Raw genomic sequence first — 18,870 nt, 5'->3', positions numbered from 1 at the left:
AACAACGAGGTCTCAACCCACCCGAAAAAAAATGCATTTGAGAGAACCAATCAATGCTTTTCCTCAATTTCTGAGCGAATATTGCATTAATAAACGGCCTCCTGTCCAGACGAGTAAGTCACTGCTCTTCCTCGCTGTGTGGTCACTTGGGTCGAGTCAGCCAGGCTAGCAACTGATTACAACTGCCATGGAATATTTACTGATGAACAAGAGGAGGGAAAACACATCTCTCTTGCCAAAACGCATGAATAGCAGCGGCGGATCGAAGGATGGTAGGCTATGTGCATATGTGCCGCTTGTAAAATGAGAATTTGTAATCCCACCTGTGCTAGAGTGGTTATCGCTATAGGCTATCAGGATATTTTGACCAGGTTAACCACTAGGCTACAGGTAGATCGATTCTGTCTTAGTGACTCAGAAATATACACGACTGAAGGTGTAACCACTTAATGTTAGCTACTATATGAAACTTGACTGTTCCAGTTCTCAAAATAAAATCAATGCACAACCATTGACCTCTCATCTCCTCATCTTAGTTGCTATGTGGTGATCATTTTGATGATAAATCATGTAAGAGGATGCTGAACAATATACCCTTTTCACACTATCCTACTGACCCGAACCGTGCTGGTTTATTAAAGTGGGTAAGGTGATGATAAAATTCCACTCTAGTCTAAACAGATTGGTACTGAACATTAAAGCAAACTCTAAAGAAAAGATGAGACACCATATTGAAAAAGAACGTTTATTCTTTTCTATATATCGTCCGACGTCCATTTCCCAAAAAGTGCATAATTGATTGGACACTAAAGCAAAACTCAAATTAACGAGAACAGGGGAAACACAGCCACACTACATTTACATTCATAGTGGACAGAAAGATGCACTATGGGTAGACAGTCACAGGCTATGTCTGATATGACACCCTATTTCCTATATAGTGCACTACTTTTGCCCATAGGCTCTGGGAAAAGGTAGTGCACTATGTATGGGATAGGGTGTCATTTCAGACACAGTAACAGTCACGTGTATAAAAGTGTTAAGATGAAAAGGGGGATGTCTTGGGTCAAGTTGTTCCTTCAGATCAAGAGGTGTTGGTCAGGTCTTCATTTATCCCTTGATCATGGCAGCGAACTCTGCAAAAGTGAACACACCATTTTTTGTATTAACAATATGAATGGTTCAATCATTTCTTATTCAACATTTAGTTTTCAATTACAACTGAGATTGCGAAGACTTGCAAGGAGCATGTATGTCTTGTTGTTGAAATAATGTTCCCAAATTCCAAAAAGGAATGTTCCCAACTCCAAAAGGAATGATCCTCACCATCAACTCCAATCATGCCATCACCGTCTTTGTCCCCATCAGCCAGGAAAGCCTTGGTCTCAGCGTCAGTCAGGGCTCTGGCAGAGGCAGAGAAGTTCTGCAGGAACAGCCTGAATGGATACAGAGCAAACAGGCAATAAGCAAAGACCGTAAATACAGACTATGCTGATGCTTTCCTGCTCTACTCATATTTTTGGGGAGAGGACTCTATTTTGTTGAGATAGAAATAGGCACCCCATGCTCTACAGAGGGGTAGGTTTAAAGTTATGTCAATTTTTTGCCCCCACACTAAGCAATCAGTCAAGCCTTATAAAGGGAACTTAACATTCACTCTAAGAAACATGATCAAAGGTGTTATATGATGAGTGTAATATCAGAGGGGTCCTTACTTGAGCTCATCCTCCTCAATGAAGCCACTCTTGTCCTGGTCAATGACGTAGAAGGCCTTCTTCACGTCATCGTTGGACTTGCTGGCCAGGCCGATCTTGGCAAAGAACGCCTTGTGGTTGAAGGAGTCAGCAGCTGTGGGGCGATCAGTTATCCATTAAAATGCTGTCGGAGGATTTCACAGTTACAAATATACTTAACAATACTGCTGTGCCAGGGCTGTGCCCGCTTGCCCAGGGCTAGTCTAGTGGTAGAGCTGCTGCCCCTGCACGGGACCACACTCCCCTGGAGGCAGCGGTTCAATATTCCGGTCTAGCCACTCTTTTCTGTGCAATATCCCTCTCATCTCTCTCCTCATCAACCACAAAAATGAAAGACGCCTGCTCTATACAATGTTGCCCACAAACAGAGATCCTACAATTTGAGAGAGAGAGAGACAGAGTAGAAAGTGAACTGAGGCATCAATAAGAGGTTTACCTGTGCAAGCAGCGAGGGCTGCAGCAACATCAGCATCGTTAAGACCGGCGAAGGACATGTTTAGCTAGGGAGACAACAGAGAAGATCAGTTACAGCAAAGCAAATGTTATTCTGTTCATCACCTGCTTCTGTATAGCAACTGAAACTACTGATTTCAGTATGCTGAATCTTTGTCCTTTATCAGCGTTGGATATTTGGAAGATGGAACCCTCCTATATTAAACAATTGCATTTCCTAATAATATAAATGGTAATAATGTAGTTATTATAGTTAACATAGTTATTGTGATGTTATTAACATCTGAAAATCAAATTCTATTATTTTGGTTAGTGTTGGTTATTTTGGTTAGTTATGGTTATTTTGGTTAGTGTTGGTTCTTTTGGTTAGTTATGGTTATTTTGGTTAGTTTTGGTTCTTTTGGTTAGTTTTGGTTCTTTTGGTTAGTGTTGGATATTTTGGTTAGTGTTGGTTCTTTTGGTTAGTTTTAGTTATTTTGGTTAAGATTGGTTCACAATGCTGAGAGCATGAAGATGGATAGTCCTCTATTCCAAAACCCGGATTTGCAGGCAGTGAATGATAAATCATCCCAATGACGTAGCCTAATCCTTCCATTTGGTTCCTTGATTATTCCAAAGGCAAAAAACGTGTCCTGCGTTTCTTGAATTGAGATGGCCTTCATAGTTGATGCTTCCATCATGTTCTGTTCCATATCAAGGTGTAGTAAACCCGAAGGGTTGAAGATACATGCAAGAAATTGTCGACCTGACAAGACGAAGATTCATCCCTCTGCAACAGACTCACCTCAGGTTTGGCTTTAAGGCTTGAGTGGACTCGCAAAGATGATTCTGTGAACTGGTGTAAGCCCCCCTGCCCAAGCCCTCGACCTTATATACCCTACTCGCCCGAAATATGAGGCATAATGTAATAGACACCGCATGCAAAGCAGTTGGTTGAAAATGTGTCCAGTAGTCATGGTCTTTTCTATTTATATATACATAAATGAAGATTCTTAAATGGTCCTTGTTTGCAAAAGCGCTTAATATTACATCGGGCTAATAATATACGCTGGTATAGATGAGATAGACGATGCAGATTTATATCGTTTGAAAAGCCATATGGATGACAAGATTAGGTAAATTAGATTTGTAGTTATTGAAAACTTGACTTTACACCCAGATGTCTCTGAATCTTTTGTTGGCTTCGACTTTCAAATATATATTTATATTTAAAAATACTTTTTAATGTTTTGATTTCAAATCAAATTGTATTTGTCACATGCTTCGTAAAAAACAGGTTTAGACTAACAGTGAAATGCTTATTTGGGGTTTTCTTGATGTTTTACGGTCTGTTTTACGAAATCCATCAACAGCTATCGAGTTTAACAGTTCATACACCCAATTTACAACAGAGTTGCTCCGTCTCAATGCGTAATTGGCACGCGCAAAATGTCTGGAATGAGTTGTTGCATGTACATGTCTAACAAAAGTAGAGTCCATGATTTATGGCTGTAGGTGTAAGGTGCTGTATAACGCTGCGGAAAGAAGCTTGAATTACTTGAAAGGCTAATTATAATAGGGCTGGTGTGTCTTTATGTTAAATAATTTTAAAACAATGAAAGCGTTTTTGTTTTGTTATTGAAAAAGCTAAACACCATTTAAAGGCCCAGTGCAGACAGAAACGTGATTTTCCTGTGTTATAAATATATTTCCACACTATAAGGTTGGAATAATACTATGAAATTGTGAAAATTATGATAATAACTTTTTAGTGTAAGAGCTGTTTCAAAAGAAAGCCTGACATTTCAGCCTGTTTTGGTGGGATGGTGTTTTGGCCTGCCTGGTGACATCACCAGGCGGTAAATTAGCTAATAGACTAATAAGAAAGAGAGTTCCAAACCTCTCTACCAATAACAGCTAGTTTTCAGTTTTCCCCTCCCCACTCAGACCACACCCAGACAGTCCTAGCAGTCCTGCTTGAGAAATTGCTCTTTGCTAAGAAGCTAATTTTGTTTATTTTTGTCCATTTTAATTGAAAACAATCACAGTAAGGTACTTAATTGTTACCCAGAAATGATTTGATATTGAGATGGAAATGACTGCATTGGACCTTTAACAAGTGCATTCGATAACTAAACAGCTCTTTAGAGCTGAGTAAATCAGCAAGTGCATGTTTTAAATTATATATGGTGAAAATAAAAATAAAACTCAAGAAACATAATAACAAAATAATTCAAAATCTAGCCCAAAATGTCACATAAAATTGTATAGGCTATTTGATCTATCATGTGATCTTTTGTAATTGTCATATAAGATTTGCACATTTAGCAAAAAATACAATTAAATTATACCAGACCACATAAAAAATATTCATTCATAGAACTCTAATTAGGGCCTAATAATTTAAGGAATCATTCATCTGTTCAACAGGATGTCACGCATATTTCACATCTTTCCCTACAATTGGATGTACTGGTGCCCTTTGTGCAGTTCAAAATGTTAATTGGGGACCTCTTTGCTGAGGAATGTGATTGTGTTTCCTGAGCGTGTTTGTAATTTTGCATATTTGATTTATATAATATTTTGTAAATTGTGTGTATGCAGGGCTCCCTTGCGAAATAGACCTTGGTCTCAATGGGACTCCCTGTTCAAATAAAGGTATAATAATAATATATATATATATATTTTAATCAGTGGCTCAGGGGAGAGGAGAAGGGACACCCGTAGGAATGTATTTGGCACAAAGGATTGATTGAGTCAGTCATCACCTTTGTCTAATTGAAGGGTGCCAGGTGTTATTTTGGTCCCTTTCACCTCCCCTACTCCCCTCCAGCCTGTTTCTCATTATGGCTATGCTACTATTTATGAGAACAGTGAAAGGTGATAGGTCTTCTTCCCTCATCATTCAAACATCCAGATCTGGAGAGAGCCATTACGCAATACCAAGGCTACGGTACCGTACATCACTCAAGTTTAACAATGCTCTTGATGGTGCCATTTGGGATGCAGGAGTCCACATACGAGTATACATACAGTACGTGTGTGACGAGGTGTGAATGAAGGAGTCAGGTGCAGGAGGTAAAATACCGAAGTCCAGAGTTTATTCCGTTTACATAAATCAAACTATTACAAGGGAAAACATCCACCTTGGCATAAACACAGTGAATAGTAGCTCAACCGAGCTACATGCTCTCACAACAAACAATCACTCACAAAGACAAGGGGAACAGAGGGAACACTTATACACATACTAATTAGGGGAATGAGCACCAGGTGTGTGTGATTGACAAGACATGACAAGTGGAGTGATGAGAATGGGATCGGCAGTAGCTAGTTCTCCGGTGAAGACAAAACGCCAAAGCCTGCCTGAACCAGGAGGGGGGGCAGCCTCGGCAGAAGTCGTGACAGTACCCCCCCCCCCCGACGCGCGGCTCCAGCAGTGCGCCGACCCCGGTCTCGGGGACGGCCAGGAGGACGCGGAGCAGGGCGTGTTGGATGGCGACGGTGGAAATCCCTCAAAAGGGAGGGATCGAGGATGTCCCGCCTTGGGACCCAGCACCGTTCCTCCGGACCGTACCCCTCCCACTCCACGAGATACTGAAGGCCCCCCACCCGACGCCTCGAATCCAGGATGGAACGGACAGAGTACCCCGGGGCCCCCTCGATGTCCAGAGGAGGTGGAGGGACCTCCTGCACCTCAGACTCCTGGAGCGGACCAGCTACCACCGGCCTGAGGAGAGACACATGAAACGAGGGGTTAATACGGTAATCAGGGGGAAGTAATAACCTATAAGTGACCTCGTTGACTCTCCTCAGGACTTTGAACAGCCCCACAAACCGCGGGCTCAGCTTCCGACAGGGCAGGCGGAGGGGCAGATTCCGGGTCGAGAGCCAGACCCGATCCCCCGGTACGAACACCGGGCCTCCCTGAGGTCAGCGTTGGCCTTCTGATGACGCACGGCGCACTGGAGGCAAACGTGGGCAGCGTCCCAAGTCTCCTCCGCGCGCCTAAACCAGTCATCCACCACAGGAGCCTCGGTCTGGCTCTGGTGCCACGGTGGCAGGACCGGTTGGTAACCTAAAACACATTGGAAGGGAGTTAGGTTAGTGGAGGAGTGGCGGAGAGAGTTCTGAGCATATTCTTCCTATGGCAGGAACACCGACCACTCCCCCGGCCGGTCCTGACTAGGTCCGCAGGAACCTACCCACATCTTGATTCACCCTTTCCACCTGCCCATTACACTCGGGGTGAAATCCAGAGGTCAGGCTGACCGAGACCCCCAGACGTTCCATGAACGCCTTCCAGACTCTAGATGTGAACTGGGGACCTCGGTCGGACACTATATGCTCTGGTACACCATAGTGCCGGAAGACGTGAGTAAACAGAGCCTCCACAGTTTGTAGGGCCGTGGGGAGACCGGGCAGAGGAAGGAGACGGCAGGACTTTTAAAAGCGGTCTACAACGACCAGGATAGTGGTGTTACCTTGGGAGGGGGGAAGATCAGTGAGAAAATCAATACTCAGGTGAGACCATGGTCGTTGTGGAACTGGTAAAGGTTGTAGCTTACCCGCTGGGAGGTGCCTAGGTGCCTTACTCTGGGCGCACACTGAGCATGAGGAAACATACACCCTCACGTCCTTAGCCAAGGTAGGCCACCAGTACTTCTCGGTCAGGCAGCGTATTGTACGACCGATACCTGGATGACCAGAGGAGGGTGACGTGTGTGCCCAGTAGATCAGACGATCATGGATAAGCGCAGGTACGTACTGCAGCCCAGCTGGACACTGCAGTGGAGATGGATCTGTGCGTAATGCCTGCGCTATATCTGCGTCCATCGCTCATACTACCGGCGCCACAATGCATGAGGCTGGGAGTATGGGGGTGTTGTCTCTGGGCCTCTCCTCTGTGTCGTACAGCCGAGACAGTGCGTCTGCCTTCACGTTCTTCGTACCCGGAATGTATGAGAGTGTGAAATCAAACCGGGTGAAGAAGAGGGCCCACCTGGCCTGGCGAGGATTCAGCCTCCTCGCTGCCCGAATGTACTCCAGGTTACGGTGGTCTGTCCAGGCGAGGAAAGGGTGTTTCGTCCCTTCGAGCCAATGTCTCCACACGGTCAAAGCTCGGACAACAGCCAGCAGCTCCCGATTACCAACGCCTTAGTTCTGCTCCGCCGAGCTGAGCTTCTTAGAAAAGAAGGCACAGGGGCGGAGCTTGGGTGGCGTGCCCGAGCGTTGGGATAAGACAGCTACTATCCCTACCTCGGACTCATCCACCTCCACTACGAACGGTAGTGATGGATCGGGGTGAGCCAGTACCGGGGCTGAGGTGAACAGACCCCGCAATCTACTGAATGCCAAATCAGCCTCAGCAGACCAGCGGAGCCGGGACGGCCCACCCTTCAACAAGGAGGTAATGGGAGCTGCGACCTTGCCAAAGCACCTCCTTTACCGTGGTTGGAGTCGGCCAATTACGCACGGCTGCAATGCGGTCTCCCTCCATCTCCACACCTGTGGTGGTAATGCGATATAGCCGAGGAAGGAGATTGACTGCTGGAAAAACTCACACTTATCTGCCTTGGCATAAAGATCATTTTCCAGCAGTCAGACCAGTACCTTGCGAACCAGGGACACATGCTCGGCGTGCGTAGCGGAATACACCAGGATGTCATCGATGTAGACCACCACACCGCAACCAAGCATGTCCCGAAACACCTTGTAAACAAAGGACTGGAAAACGGATGGAGCATTCATCAAACCGTAGGGCATCACCAGGTATTCATAATGCCCCGAGGTTGTGCTGAATGCTGTTTTCTACTCATCCCCTTCCCGAATACGCACCAGGTTGTAGGCACTCCTGAGGTCTAATTTGGTGAAAAAGCAGGCCCCATGCATTGACTCAATCACTGAAGGAATGAGGGGAAGAGGATAACTAAATCGTACCATCACATTATTCAGTGGTCGATAATCAATGCACGGTTGTAAACCGCCATCTTTCTTCTTCACAAAGAAGAAACTCGAGGAGGCAGGTGAAGTGGAGGGACGTATATACCCCTGGCGCAGGGACTCGGTGACGTATATTTCCATAGCCTCCGTTTCAGCCTGCAACAGGGGATGCACATGACTCCTGGGAGGTACAGCGTCTACTCAAAGGTTTATCGCGCAATCCCCCTCCCGATGAGGTGGTAATTTAGTTGCTTGCGTCTTGGAAAACGCGAGCGTCAGATCATGGTATTCGGGGGGAATGCGCACGGTGGGGGTACCGTCTGGACTTTCCACCGTGGTCGCACCAACGGAAACACCTAGACACCTACCCGGACACTCACGCGACCACCCCGTAAGAATCTTCTGCGGCCATGAGAAATTTGGGTACCCAAGACTACAGGGTAAGCAGGAGACTCAATAATCATGAAGGTGATCTGCTCAACATGCGTCTCCTGTGTAATAATGGTGACTGGTACCGTAACTTCCTTAACCAACTTGGACCCTAATGGTCAACTATCAAGTGCTCTGATGGGGAGTGGAATGGTTAGGGGAACAAATGAAATGCCTTGACGGCGTGCAAATGCCCTGTCCATAAAATTCCCAACTGCGCCTGAATCGACTAGCGCCTTACACTGGGAACCTACCAAGTGATCGGGAAAGGAAATAGATAAAGTACAGTGCGCCGCAAAGGGCTCTGAACACGTTTGGGTGTTCGTTACCTGGGGTAATACGTGAGTACCCTGCCTACCGCCTCCAGACCCAAAAGAACGTTGACTGCGACGTGAGGTGGATTGTCCCTTCGTGCCACCAGAGTGGCACTGTCGCTCTCCTCCTGCGCTCTCTCGACCGGCGGCTCCCTCCAGCTCCATCTGCTCGGGGTCAGAGTCGTCCGGAGTGGGAACGGGCAGACCCCTACCAGGACATCCTCTGGCTGCTAGCAGATTGTCAGCCGGATGGCCATGTCCACCAGTTGCGAGAACAATTGCATGGCATCCCGGCAGGCTAGCTCCCGTCGGACGTCCTCCCTTAGGTGGCACCAGAAATGGTTGATCAGGGCCCGCTCGTTCCACCCGGACCCCGCTGCCAGCATCCGGAACTCCAGCGCATAGTCCTGAGTGGTCCTCGTCCCCTGCCTCAGATGAACCAGTCGTTCGCCCGCCTCTCGACCCTCAGGCGGGTGATCAAAACAGCCCAAAAGAGGCAAGCAAACTCCCCGTAGTCCTCCAACGCGGTACCTCCCTCATTCCACACCGCTTTGGCCCACTCCAGGGCTCTCCCACAAAGGCAAGAAACGAGGACGGATACCTTCTCCCGCTCCCGGGGCGCGGCCTGATGCTGGAGAAATACAACTCCAGTTGGAGTAGGAATCCCTTACATCGCGCTGCCGTCCCATCAAACGCCGGTGGCCGGGATATCTGGATCCCTCAAGGGGCTGGGGTGTAGGTGGCTGGATCTGGTTGACCAGCTGGTCTCGATAGATCGGATCCTCTCCTCTCCAGGCGTTGTACCACCTGAAGAACCCGATCCATCGCTTCCCCCAAGCTGGCCAACATCGAGGAATGCTCCTGGACCCTTGCCACAACTCCAGGCATGCGGCCTTCTCCTGCTGACACCATATCAGATCGGGTGAGTGATTCTGTGATGAGGTGTGAAAGAAGGAGTCAGGCGCAGGAGGTAAAATACCGAAGTCCAGAGTTTATTCCGTTTACATAAATAAAACGGCTAAAGCGTCAAACTAAACTATTACAAGGGAAAATATCCACCTTGGCATAAACACAGTGAATAGTAGCTCAACCGAGCTACATGCTCTCACAACAAACAATCACTCACAAAGACAAGGGGAACAGAGGGAACACTTATACACATACTAATTAGGGGAATGAGCACCAGGTGTGTGTGATTGACAAGACATGACAAGTGGAGTGATGAGAATGGGATCGGCAGTAGCTAGTACTCCGGTGACGACGATCACCGAAGCCTGCCCGAACCAGGAGGGGGGGTAGCCTCGGCGGAAGTCGTGACAACGTGTGTGACACGGTTAATGTGTTTGCGTCCCAAATGGCACCCTATTCCCTATAGTGCACTACTTTTGACCAGAGCTCTATGGGCCCTGATAAAAGTAGTACACTATATAAAGAATAGGGTGTCATTTGGTACGTATGCTATGTGTTTCATACTGCAGCATGTGGCACTGTTGAGGTGGCACCTATTGCTTTTGTTTGAGAAGGCCAGCTAGATAAACTATGGAATGCAGTTTGTTGCCATTCTTTTTCTATGGTTGTGTAGAGACTATCCAAACCTTTGTATGTGTGATGGCCATAGTAGTAGTAGCCCTTTAAGTAGATATAGTGCTGGCAACCTCATCAGTTTATATTTTATGGTACATAATTTAACAGGTCTAGAATTACATGGGGAAATGGTAATTACATAGTAATAGCATATTCAATACTTTTTATCAGTCACTCTCTCCTCTCCCCATCCTTGATCCTCAGGTTCGTTCAGCCTGACCCCTAACCCCTGACCTTTACCTTCAGACAGGTAGAGGAATCCATCTTGACACAAATAAGATTAAAGTGTTTTGAAATTAGGAAGGAATCCAAGCTGATGTGGGACATTCTAACATTCTGACATTCTGACATTCCAAACTCCACTTAGAGGTGATCCTTGGACTAAATTCCACCTTGTCATCAATAGTATATAAACATAATTAAATACATTTACTGTACATTCTAGCTGTAAACAAATATCTGCAAGTAAAAGTTCAGAGTGCAATTTGTTCACTTCTCCCTCCCTCACTACATAAATAGAAATGGCCTTATTCTATGTCACCGAGTATGACATTTTCACAGTCTGATATCTGAGGTAGAGAAACTTGTTCATAAATGTGCCTCATTGACAAAAACGGTGTAACATGGGAGTTCTGAAACCCTAGCCGAGAGCTGGCTGGGGGCCTTTGGAATGTGCTGGCTCTAAATGAACATATGCAAGAGATCCTCCAGCTGGCCAGCCCCCTAAAGAGCTGGCTCCAAGAGGCCCTGGCAGTGGCTGTGTCTTTCTGAACCAGCTATAGGTGTGCCAGAGCTGAACATATATCTGTCTCCTATATGCAGTGCCAGCAGGTGGATCCTGTTTTAACTTTATGTGAACCTATATACAGGTACTTCTCAGTACCCCATGGAGTGATGCTGGTGGGAATATTCTAAATAAACATAACATTTTATTCATTCCTTAGTTCAAGGACTTGCTCAGTTGTGACACTCAATGTCAGATTAAAAACCATTAAAAACAAAAGTTGTTGCTAATCCAAATGTAAATTTATTTCAATTTTCTTAAAGTGCAAAGGTCTGGTGGTAAACTTTTGCACACTGGCTGAATGCGAACATAAGACGTATTTAAAAAACATAACAGTCAACACGCTTTGGGGGTGTGGGGTTACAGTCAAAACAGTCCGTGCGACATTCATAAATAAAATCATTATACAAAAAATATGCAGTATTTGACAGGCAGCAGGCCAGGACAACCTCAACAGCAGATTTCTGGTTCTATGAAAACCGTGCCAATGATAGATGATTTATGCTTTCACCATGGTGGCGAACTCTGTGGAAACAAGGAAGAAACAACAACAGTTATTGCAAGACAGGTCATGATGAGAACTTTTTATAAAATGCACCTCATAAAATCCTCATTCCCTACATGTCATGGCATCTAAAAGTAGTTACGCGTTACTAAAAATAGTTAGTTGTTACAGTTATTTGGCCAACTGGAAAGGGTCAAGTACATAGTTTCTAGTTTGATATAAATGTGTAAAAGTGATTTGTTTACCATCCACTCCAATCATGCCATCCCCATCAACATCTCCTGCTACAAGGAAGGCCTTGGTCTCTTTATCTGTCAGAACTCTGGCACCAGCAGAGAAGGTCTGGAGGAACAGCCTGGAGAAAGAGAGAGAGGAGGGAGGGAGGGAGGGAGGGAGGGAGGGAGGGAGGGAGGGAGGGAGGGAGTGTTTAGAGAAAATTGTCAACTTTTTCCCCATGTGAATTCATGACTTTTGAATGAATTAGTTGACTTTCAATTTCAACTTATTTGACCCTCAGATCTATTTTAGTTTAAAACATTTTAATTTCTGGCCTCATCAGAATAGTCCGAAGAGAATAGCCCAAATATGTATGTTACAGGTGTTCATTTCAGTTCAAGGACCTCAGCCACCCGAGCCACGGCCTGTTCACCCCGCTACCATCTAGAAGGCGGAGACATTACAGGTGCATCAAAGCTGGGACCGAGAGACTGAAAAACAGCTTCTATCTCCAGGCCATCAGACGGTTAAATAGTCACCACTAGCCGGCCATCGCCCAGTACCCTGCCCTTAACTTAGTCACTGTTACTAGCCGGCTACCACCCGGTACTCTACCCTCCACCTTAGAGACTGCTGACCTATGTACATAGTCATTGAACACTGGTCACTTTAATTATGTTTACATACTGTTTTACCCACTTTATATGTATATACTGTTTGCTAGTCATGGCTCATCCTATAGAACTACTGCTGTACACACCTTTTCTATTCATATACTGTCCATACTATCTATACACACCATTATATACATACATATATTTATATTCCGGACATTGCTCATTCTCATATTTCTTAATTTCTTTCTTTTTATATTTTTTTCTATTTGTTTGTGTTGTTTTGTATTGTTAGGTATTACTGCACTGTTGGTGCTAGAAACACAAGCATTTCGCTGCACCTGCGATAACATCTGCTAAATATGTGTACGCAACCAATAAAATGTGATTTGATTTGAAGGGTGTGTTTAAGTACCCCTATGTGATCAAATGAATATGAGACTTGGTGAGTGGAGAGCAAGGAATAGTCAAGATATGCACTGGTATTCATTTCAGTGTCAAGGGTGGTGTTGCGTTGTACTCTACAGTAAGTTAACTTTTGACAACTGAATCAACTGGATCAATATGAGACTTACTTGAGCTCATCCTCCTCAATGAAGCCACTCTTGTCCTGGTCAACGAAGTAGAAGGCTTTCTTCAAATCCTCAGTAGACTTGCCGGCCAGGCCAACCTTGGCGAAGAACTCCTTGTGGTTAAAGGAGTCAGCAGCTGTGAGGGATAAACACAGGGGTCATTTCAACATCACTGTCCGGCCTGCTCATGGATGATTAAACCTGGTCAATATGGGCCCTTTCACTTTCACTGACATTGATTGTCATAAATAATTTAAGTATAGCACACCTGCGAAATGCTGGAGGGCAGCAGCGATATCCTCGTCCTTAAGCATTCCCTTGAAAGCCATTTTTAGATTCTGAGAAATGGGGAGAGAGAAAGCAAGAGAAGAGAGAAAATAAAGAGAGAGAGACATTTTCAAAGTCATGAACATGAATATTCAACAGAAAATACATAGGCCCACTAATCTTTTGACTCTGATAACCACAACTATTATCAAGAAAACTATCTCAGGCATATAGATATATGTAGATAGACCTTTTACCAAATGTTCTTTAATTAATGTACTAATTGTTTAATTAATTAATGGATATAAATGGATCTGTGTTGGTGCTGTGTTATCTGTAGCCTACAAGTTTACATTCCAAACTTAGCTCATCTGTGCTCAAAGGCAGAGTTGATGCAAGAAACTATAGAAGGCCAAAGCCCATACAGTAGTATGCTGTGATCCATGACCATTAGCTCTGCTAGACCTGTTTATTAGATCATCTCTTTCATCTATTTATACCAGCTCTGCAGCCTGTTTCTATTTTGCCTCTCAACCATTCACACAGAAAGATTCATATAAAACTTTCACTGTCATGAAGGTCCATGGCAATATAGATGGAGAAGAAGCATTGGTTTAGAAAGAAACATTGACTAAGACATGTCTGCCAGTGACAGTAAGTATCATTCAGAGTGGTCCTCGAACTGAGATTCCTTGTGCGCCAAAACCATGGCATAAGTCCTCCATCTCCATCTCTCAGGTAAGCGCTTTAAGTCCAATTTTCGCTTTTTAAAAACTCCAACTCCAAACGCATTCCAGATAGAGACGTTTCCCCTCTTCATTTTTATTGAATGTATTCCGTGGAGGCAGTAAAGAAAAATCTTCGCACTGGCGGTCAGTAGCCTAAATTAGAGCATCAGTCCGGTTGAGGGAACTCACCTTTGGAGGATCAGTGGATTAGTGGCGAAGAGGCTGCTGTATCTCAGTGTAGGGCCGGATGAAGCAATACTCCCCTAGCTCCCACATTATATACCCTCACCCTTCAAGGTGTAACGCACACCATTTGCTCAGGGTCCGTTTTGGAAAAATGTGTCCAGTAGTCAAATTGTGATATTTTTATCCTTTCAACACGGGATATACATGCAGTCCTTGGGTGAAACGCAAGAGGGGCATTTTTGGGCTCCACGCTGATCTTGTCATTCGGCTGTATGTTGGAGATAAAATGCCTGCAATTTTTTTTTTTTTTTGTAATATGACCCCTTATCTGCAATCAGGGCAATATGGATCTTGGTGACCTCAGTGTGTTTCTGAAAATGTATAGAGCAAGTGTGACATCATAAACCAGATATTAACAATTTAGTATCCATCAAATCAGATCATTTTGTTTTGTATGATTTATATAAAAATCCAACTGTTTAAGCTACTGTACATTATAGTATTAACCATAACGGACACTAATGTATAAGCTTAATGCAAATCTATATATTCATACGATGTAGGCCTAGATTGTCTACTTCATAATTATTTTACATAGATTTGTCATTCTCATGCTAGACGATATTGTGCTTGTCATATTTGTAAACAATATAAATAAGCTCCATACTAGCACAGTCTCATTTAAACATGTTAAATGTTGTTGTTGTTGATAGAAAAATATACATTATCTTCTTGACAGTTGAAAGGTTCCCAATTTATCCGTTTATAGTAAGAAACCTAATCTCTCGTCTGCCTTCCATATATACTGTATATAAATAATCATGAGAAGAACATGACTGTGTTTGGATGATCTACTGCAGTTGGATGCTCATGAGAGGAATATAGACTTGTGTTGACTTGACTCTTTACCCTGGGCCACATGCTCATATTCATGCAAGGAGCAGCCTGTCAAGGACATGACTAGGATACATCACATACTGTCATATGAAACAGGTGCTATAATATTTATGGTCAAAGCCAGATATACTGTATTTATAAACTTTCCATCAGAGAAAGACAGCTGCAGGCGAGGCAAGGGTTATGCCAAAGACTGTTTATTTGTATTGGTTTACAATATCATATTTTCCTTAGTCAAAACTACCATACAGCATATTGCACTACTAGTACTGACAGACAGATGCTGGACCAACCCAAGAAGGCACTGAGCAGATTCACACAGACCATGTACAGCTTGTCTTCAAACTACAAGATTGTCAAAAATAAATATCTTCTTCATCTTCATCTCTTTATGAAGACATGACAAGGTTGGAGAACTCTGAAAGAGAGACACAAACTTTTTTCAATGCGTTCATTCTTAATGTTCAATATGCAGAATGTACAGATTGAATTACTTTCCAACTACATTCCAAACTGGGTTTCTGATCCAGTGATCCTTAACCCTCCCGTTGTCCTAGGGTCAAAATGACCCGCCACTGTGTTGAACGAACTTTATAGAATTTTTATATTTTTTGGATAATTTGTGAGAAGGAGGCAGTGATACTTTCTTTAAAGTATCACTGCCTCCTTCTCACAAATGATCCCAAAAATATAAAAATTAAATAAAGTTGGTTCAACACAGTGGCGGGTCATTTTGACCCTAGGACAACGGGAGGGTTAAACTGCCACTAGAATCATAAATGCTAACAGCCGGCCCTAGCCCAGGTTGCAGCAGGTTAGCGTTTTTTGTCATTAATCTTTGTTCTGGAGAGTAGTCACTAGCTGACACAGCCACAAAGTTATAAAATCGGATTTTAAACCTAACCCTAACCTTAACCATAACCTTAACCACACTGAAAACCCTAATGCCTAACCCTAACCTTAAATTAAGACCAACAAGCAAAATAAATAATACATTTTTACAATATAGCCAATTTTGACTTTACAGCTGGCCTATCTAAGGAGAAATAGCTCAGTTCTGCCTCCAGGACAAGAGACATGACAATACATGTCAACCTGCCTGGTTGCCTAGTAATCCTACCGTCCCAGCCTATCTTTCCGTCCCCGTCCTTGTCCCCAGCCAGGAGAAAGGCTCTGGTCTCAGCTGCTGTCAGGGGACGAGCCCCCTTAGAGAAGTTCTGGAGGAAAAGCCTAACACACACATACGCGCACGCAGACACACACACACACACACACACACACACACACACACACACACACACACACACACACACACACACACACACACACACACACACACACACACACACACACACACACGCACACACACCACACACACACACACACACACACACACACGCACACACACACACACACATGAAACACTAAACACTAAAAGTAGTATTACATACAGTATACTGTAGAGTAGAGGTTTTGTGTGTTTGGTTGTATCCATCTAACTCTAAAGGATCAGAAGTCCTTGTATTAGGACACTTTTATTGAGAAACGAAAGAAAAAACAATGATTTGTATCTGCCTAGTATCTGCTGCTATTTTGATCATGGGTTCAAGTTCCCTAGAAAAAGTGTATGTTATATTGAGACTCAACTGTAGCTCGTCCTGTTCGATGTAGCCACTCTTGTCCTGGTCCAGGATCATAAAGATCTTCTCAATCTCAGGGGGAGACTTCTTGGACAAGCCCACCATCGCAAAAAACTTAGTTGGGCTGAAGGAGTCGTTTGCTAAAAGTAGAATGATGTTTGAAATGAATAGCTCATAACTGACTGAGTTTTCTTTTAACTTGCATTTCCTGAGTTTTTATGTAAACACATTTGTGAAGCCACAATCATATATACAAAATATACTGCATTTATGAGTCCCTATGGGCAAACCAACATACCTACTGTAACATTCCCCATACCATTAAGCTACAGTAGAGGTCGAAAGTGCAAACACACAATGTAGTACATCCATACCTCTGCAAGCATTGATAGCTGAAGTAATATCTGATGCAGCAAGGAAGTCTGTGAGAGCCATAAGGAAGCTGTAGCGAGATCGTGATGAAATGTAGCAGCTTGTGGTTGTATCCTAACTGATGGTGAGGTAGAAAGCTACTGATAAGAGCGATCTTATGATGCCATGGTGTCAGAAACCACCAGCGTTTCCCTGCCAAACACAGCTGCCTTCTGGGCCCACTTGATGTTCAACTAACGTAGATGTCACGGCGTCACTATGACAAAGCTTTTGTTTGGCACTTAATTAAGAGACAAAATGAAAGTGGCCCTTCTGGTGAACAGAAAGCCATTCTTACTAGCTTTCCCCCCATATAGTAGAAAGAGTACCGATTGAACCCTTTAAACATGAATATAGGATTTGTTTGAAATAGCCAGTGACAGCGATAAATGATCAGAAGTGTTGATATGTCTTTGTATTCTTGTGATTTAGTGTTTTTCCTTTACGACATGCTGGGGTAAAGGCTTATGGAACAGATAATTGGCCAAGAAAACAGAATAAGTTATATTTGGTTGGCCAGATATCGCCTGGCTTGCCTGCTCTCCTCTCTCCGTCTCTTCCTGTCTACCTCATCTCCCATTGCTCATCTCCCTCCTCTCTGCCCTCTCCCTTCTCTAAGTTTCTGGTAGCTTCCTCCCAGTGTTACAGAGCTGTCTCTCTGGCACAGGATCCCCCAGGCTTAACTATAAACATCCTGTTATTCGGAGGCCCAGTCACGTTTGGGCTTTCCCCTGCTATGCGTGTAGGCTCATTATTGTTACGGGTAGTGGTAAATCACTTACCAGGGACTTTGTTTTATGAGAATATTAGGTTTTGATTCTTCAAATCTCAAGTGTCAGTCCTACTGTACATGTTATGTCTTTGCAGTGGGGCAGACAGCTGTTGGTGCCTGATAGATGTTGAGGAAGTGTTAATGACTGATGAATGTTGAAGAGCCTGTTTTACTGAACAGCCACCTGCTGGATTATTCACACATTCACAGGTGGCCAGGCTCTACTGTAGCCTATTATGTACAGTAAATGGATAATGGCCGTTGGCTTGGAAACAGTAAAGTGTAATGTTTCCTGCTGGTTCAACAGCAACTAGCTTTGGAGAGAAACATATCGATAAAGATCTTGAACTGACCTTGACACCTTTACCCTTACATGAAACATTGGGGAATGATGACTTACAGTATCCCAACTATCCCTAATAATAAAGCTATTTCATTGCTCCCATGTGGGGGTCATTGTTGATATCAGCCCGGGGCCCTCTCTGCAGCGATGGTGTCTGTGTCACTGTGGGCCTGCTACTGAGAACGTGCAGGCCTATGGCTGGAGCTGTAGAGCTCCTCTGAGCACCAATGACGTGAGCCGGTTTCCTCAGGATAGACGACCACAGGCCTCTCAGCCAGGGGGTTGAGGAACGACAAAAACATCCTCTCCCTCCATACCTGCCCCCGGCCGCGGCCTTGTCCCCGTTCCATGCTCCGACGCTTGTTTGCAGGAAGGCCAGGTTTCCTGTGTGATGGAGGAGAGGAGGAGAGGGGGATGAGGGAGAGGGGAAGAGGGATGGGCGGTAGAGCTTGTGCACGTAGAGATTGTACAGATTTACT

General features: G+C 44.4%; 3 protein-coding genes across 3 annotated transcripts; all 3 read right to left on the bottom strand.

Annotated features, from left to right (window-relative positions):
- Positions 1-1,008: 1,008 nt before the first annotated feature.
- LOC311100651 (parvalbumin beta 2-like) lies at positions 1,009-3,068 on the bottom strand. The gene is made up of 5 exons (XM_084141580.1): positions 2,992-3,068; positions 2,191-2,254; positions 1,716-1,848; positions 1,327-1,436; positions 1,009-1,136 (listed from the first exon to the last, which is right to left on the bottom strand). Exons 2-5 carry the CDS (start codon positions 2,246-2,248, stop codon positions 1,111-1,113), a joined length of 327 nt encoding a protein of 108 aa, XP_083997706.1. The 5' UTR covers positions 2,249-2,254; positions 2,992-3,068; the 3' UTR covers positions 1,009-1,110.
- Positions 3,069-11,739: 8,671 nt separating this feature from the next.
- Positions 11,740-13,476, bottom strand: LOC311100652 (parvalbumin-2-like; the record flags this gene model as incomplete). The annotated part of the gene is made up of 4 exons (XM_084141581.1): positions 11,740-11,765; positions 11,991-12,100; positions 13,151-13,283; positions 13,416-13,476. 4 exons carry the CDS (start codon positions 13,474-13,476, stop codon positions 11,740-11,742), a joined length of 330 nt encoding a protein of 109 aa, XP_083997707.1.
- Positions 13,477-15,614: 2,138 nt separating this feature from the next.
- On the bottom strand, positions 15,615-17,300 carry LOC311100488 (parvalbumin, thymic-like; the record flags this gene model as incomplete). Its single annotated transcript, XM_084141411.1, has 4 exons — positions 15,615-15,643; positions 16,346-16,455; positions 16,873-17,005; positions 17,240-17,300. The coding sequence occupies 4 exons, from the start codon at positions 17,298-17,300 to the stop codon at positions 15,615-15,617; spliced, it is 333 nt and encodes a 110-aa protein (XP_083997537.1).
- Positions 17,301-18,870: the final 1,570 nt, after the last annotated feature.

This window comes from Coregonus lavaretus (genome assembly GCF_964263955.1).
Source record: "Coregonus lavaretus genome assembly, chromosome: 25".
Lineage (NCBI taxonomy): Eukaryota > Metazoa > Chordata > Actinopteri > Salmoniformes > Salmonidae > Coregonus > Coregonus lavaretus.
Note: the sequence above shows the minus strand (reverse complement) of the source record. Positions and strands in the feature narration are given on the sequence as shown.

Coding starts and splice junctions, on each gene's coding strand:
- LOC311100651 (XM_084141580.1), bottom strand. CDS start 2,248: ATGTCCTTCGCCGGTCTTAACGATGCTGATGTTGCTGCAGCCCTCGCT. Junction 1,437..1,715: donor ATTGAGGAGGATGAGCTCAA/GTAAGGACCCCT, acceptor GTATCCATTCAG/GCTGTTCCTGCAGAACTTCT. Junction 1,137..1,326: donor TGGCATGATTGGAGTTGATG/GTGAGGATCATT, acceptor TCACTTTTGCAG/AGTTCGCTGCCATGATCAAG.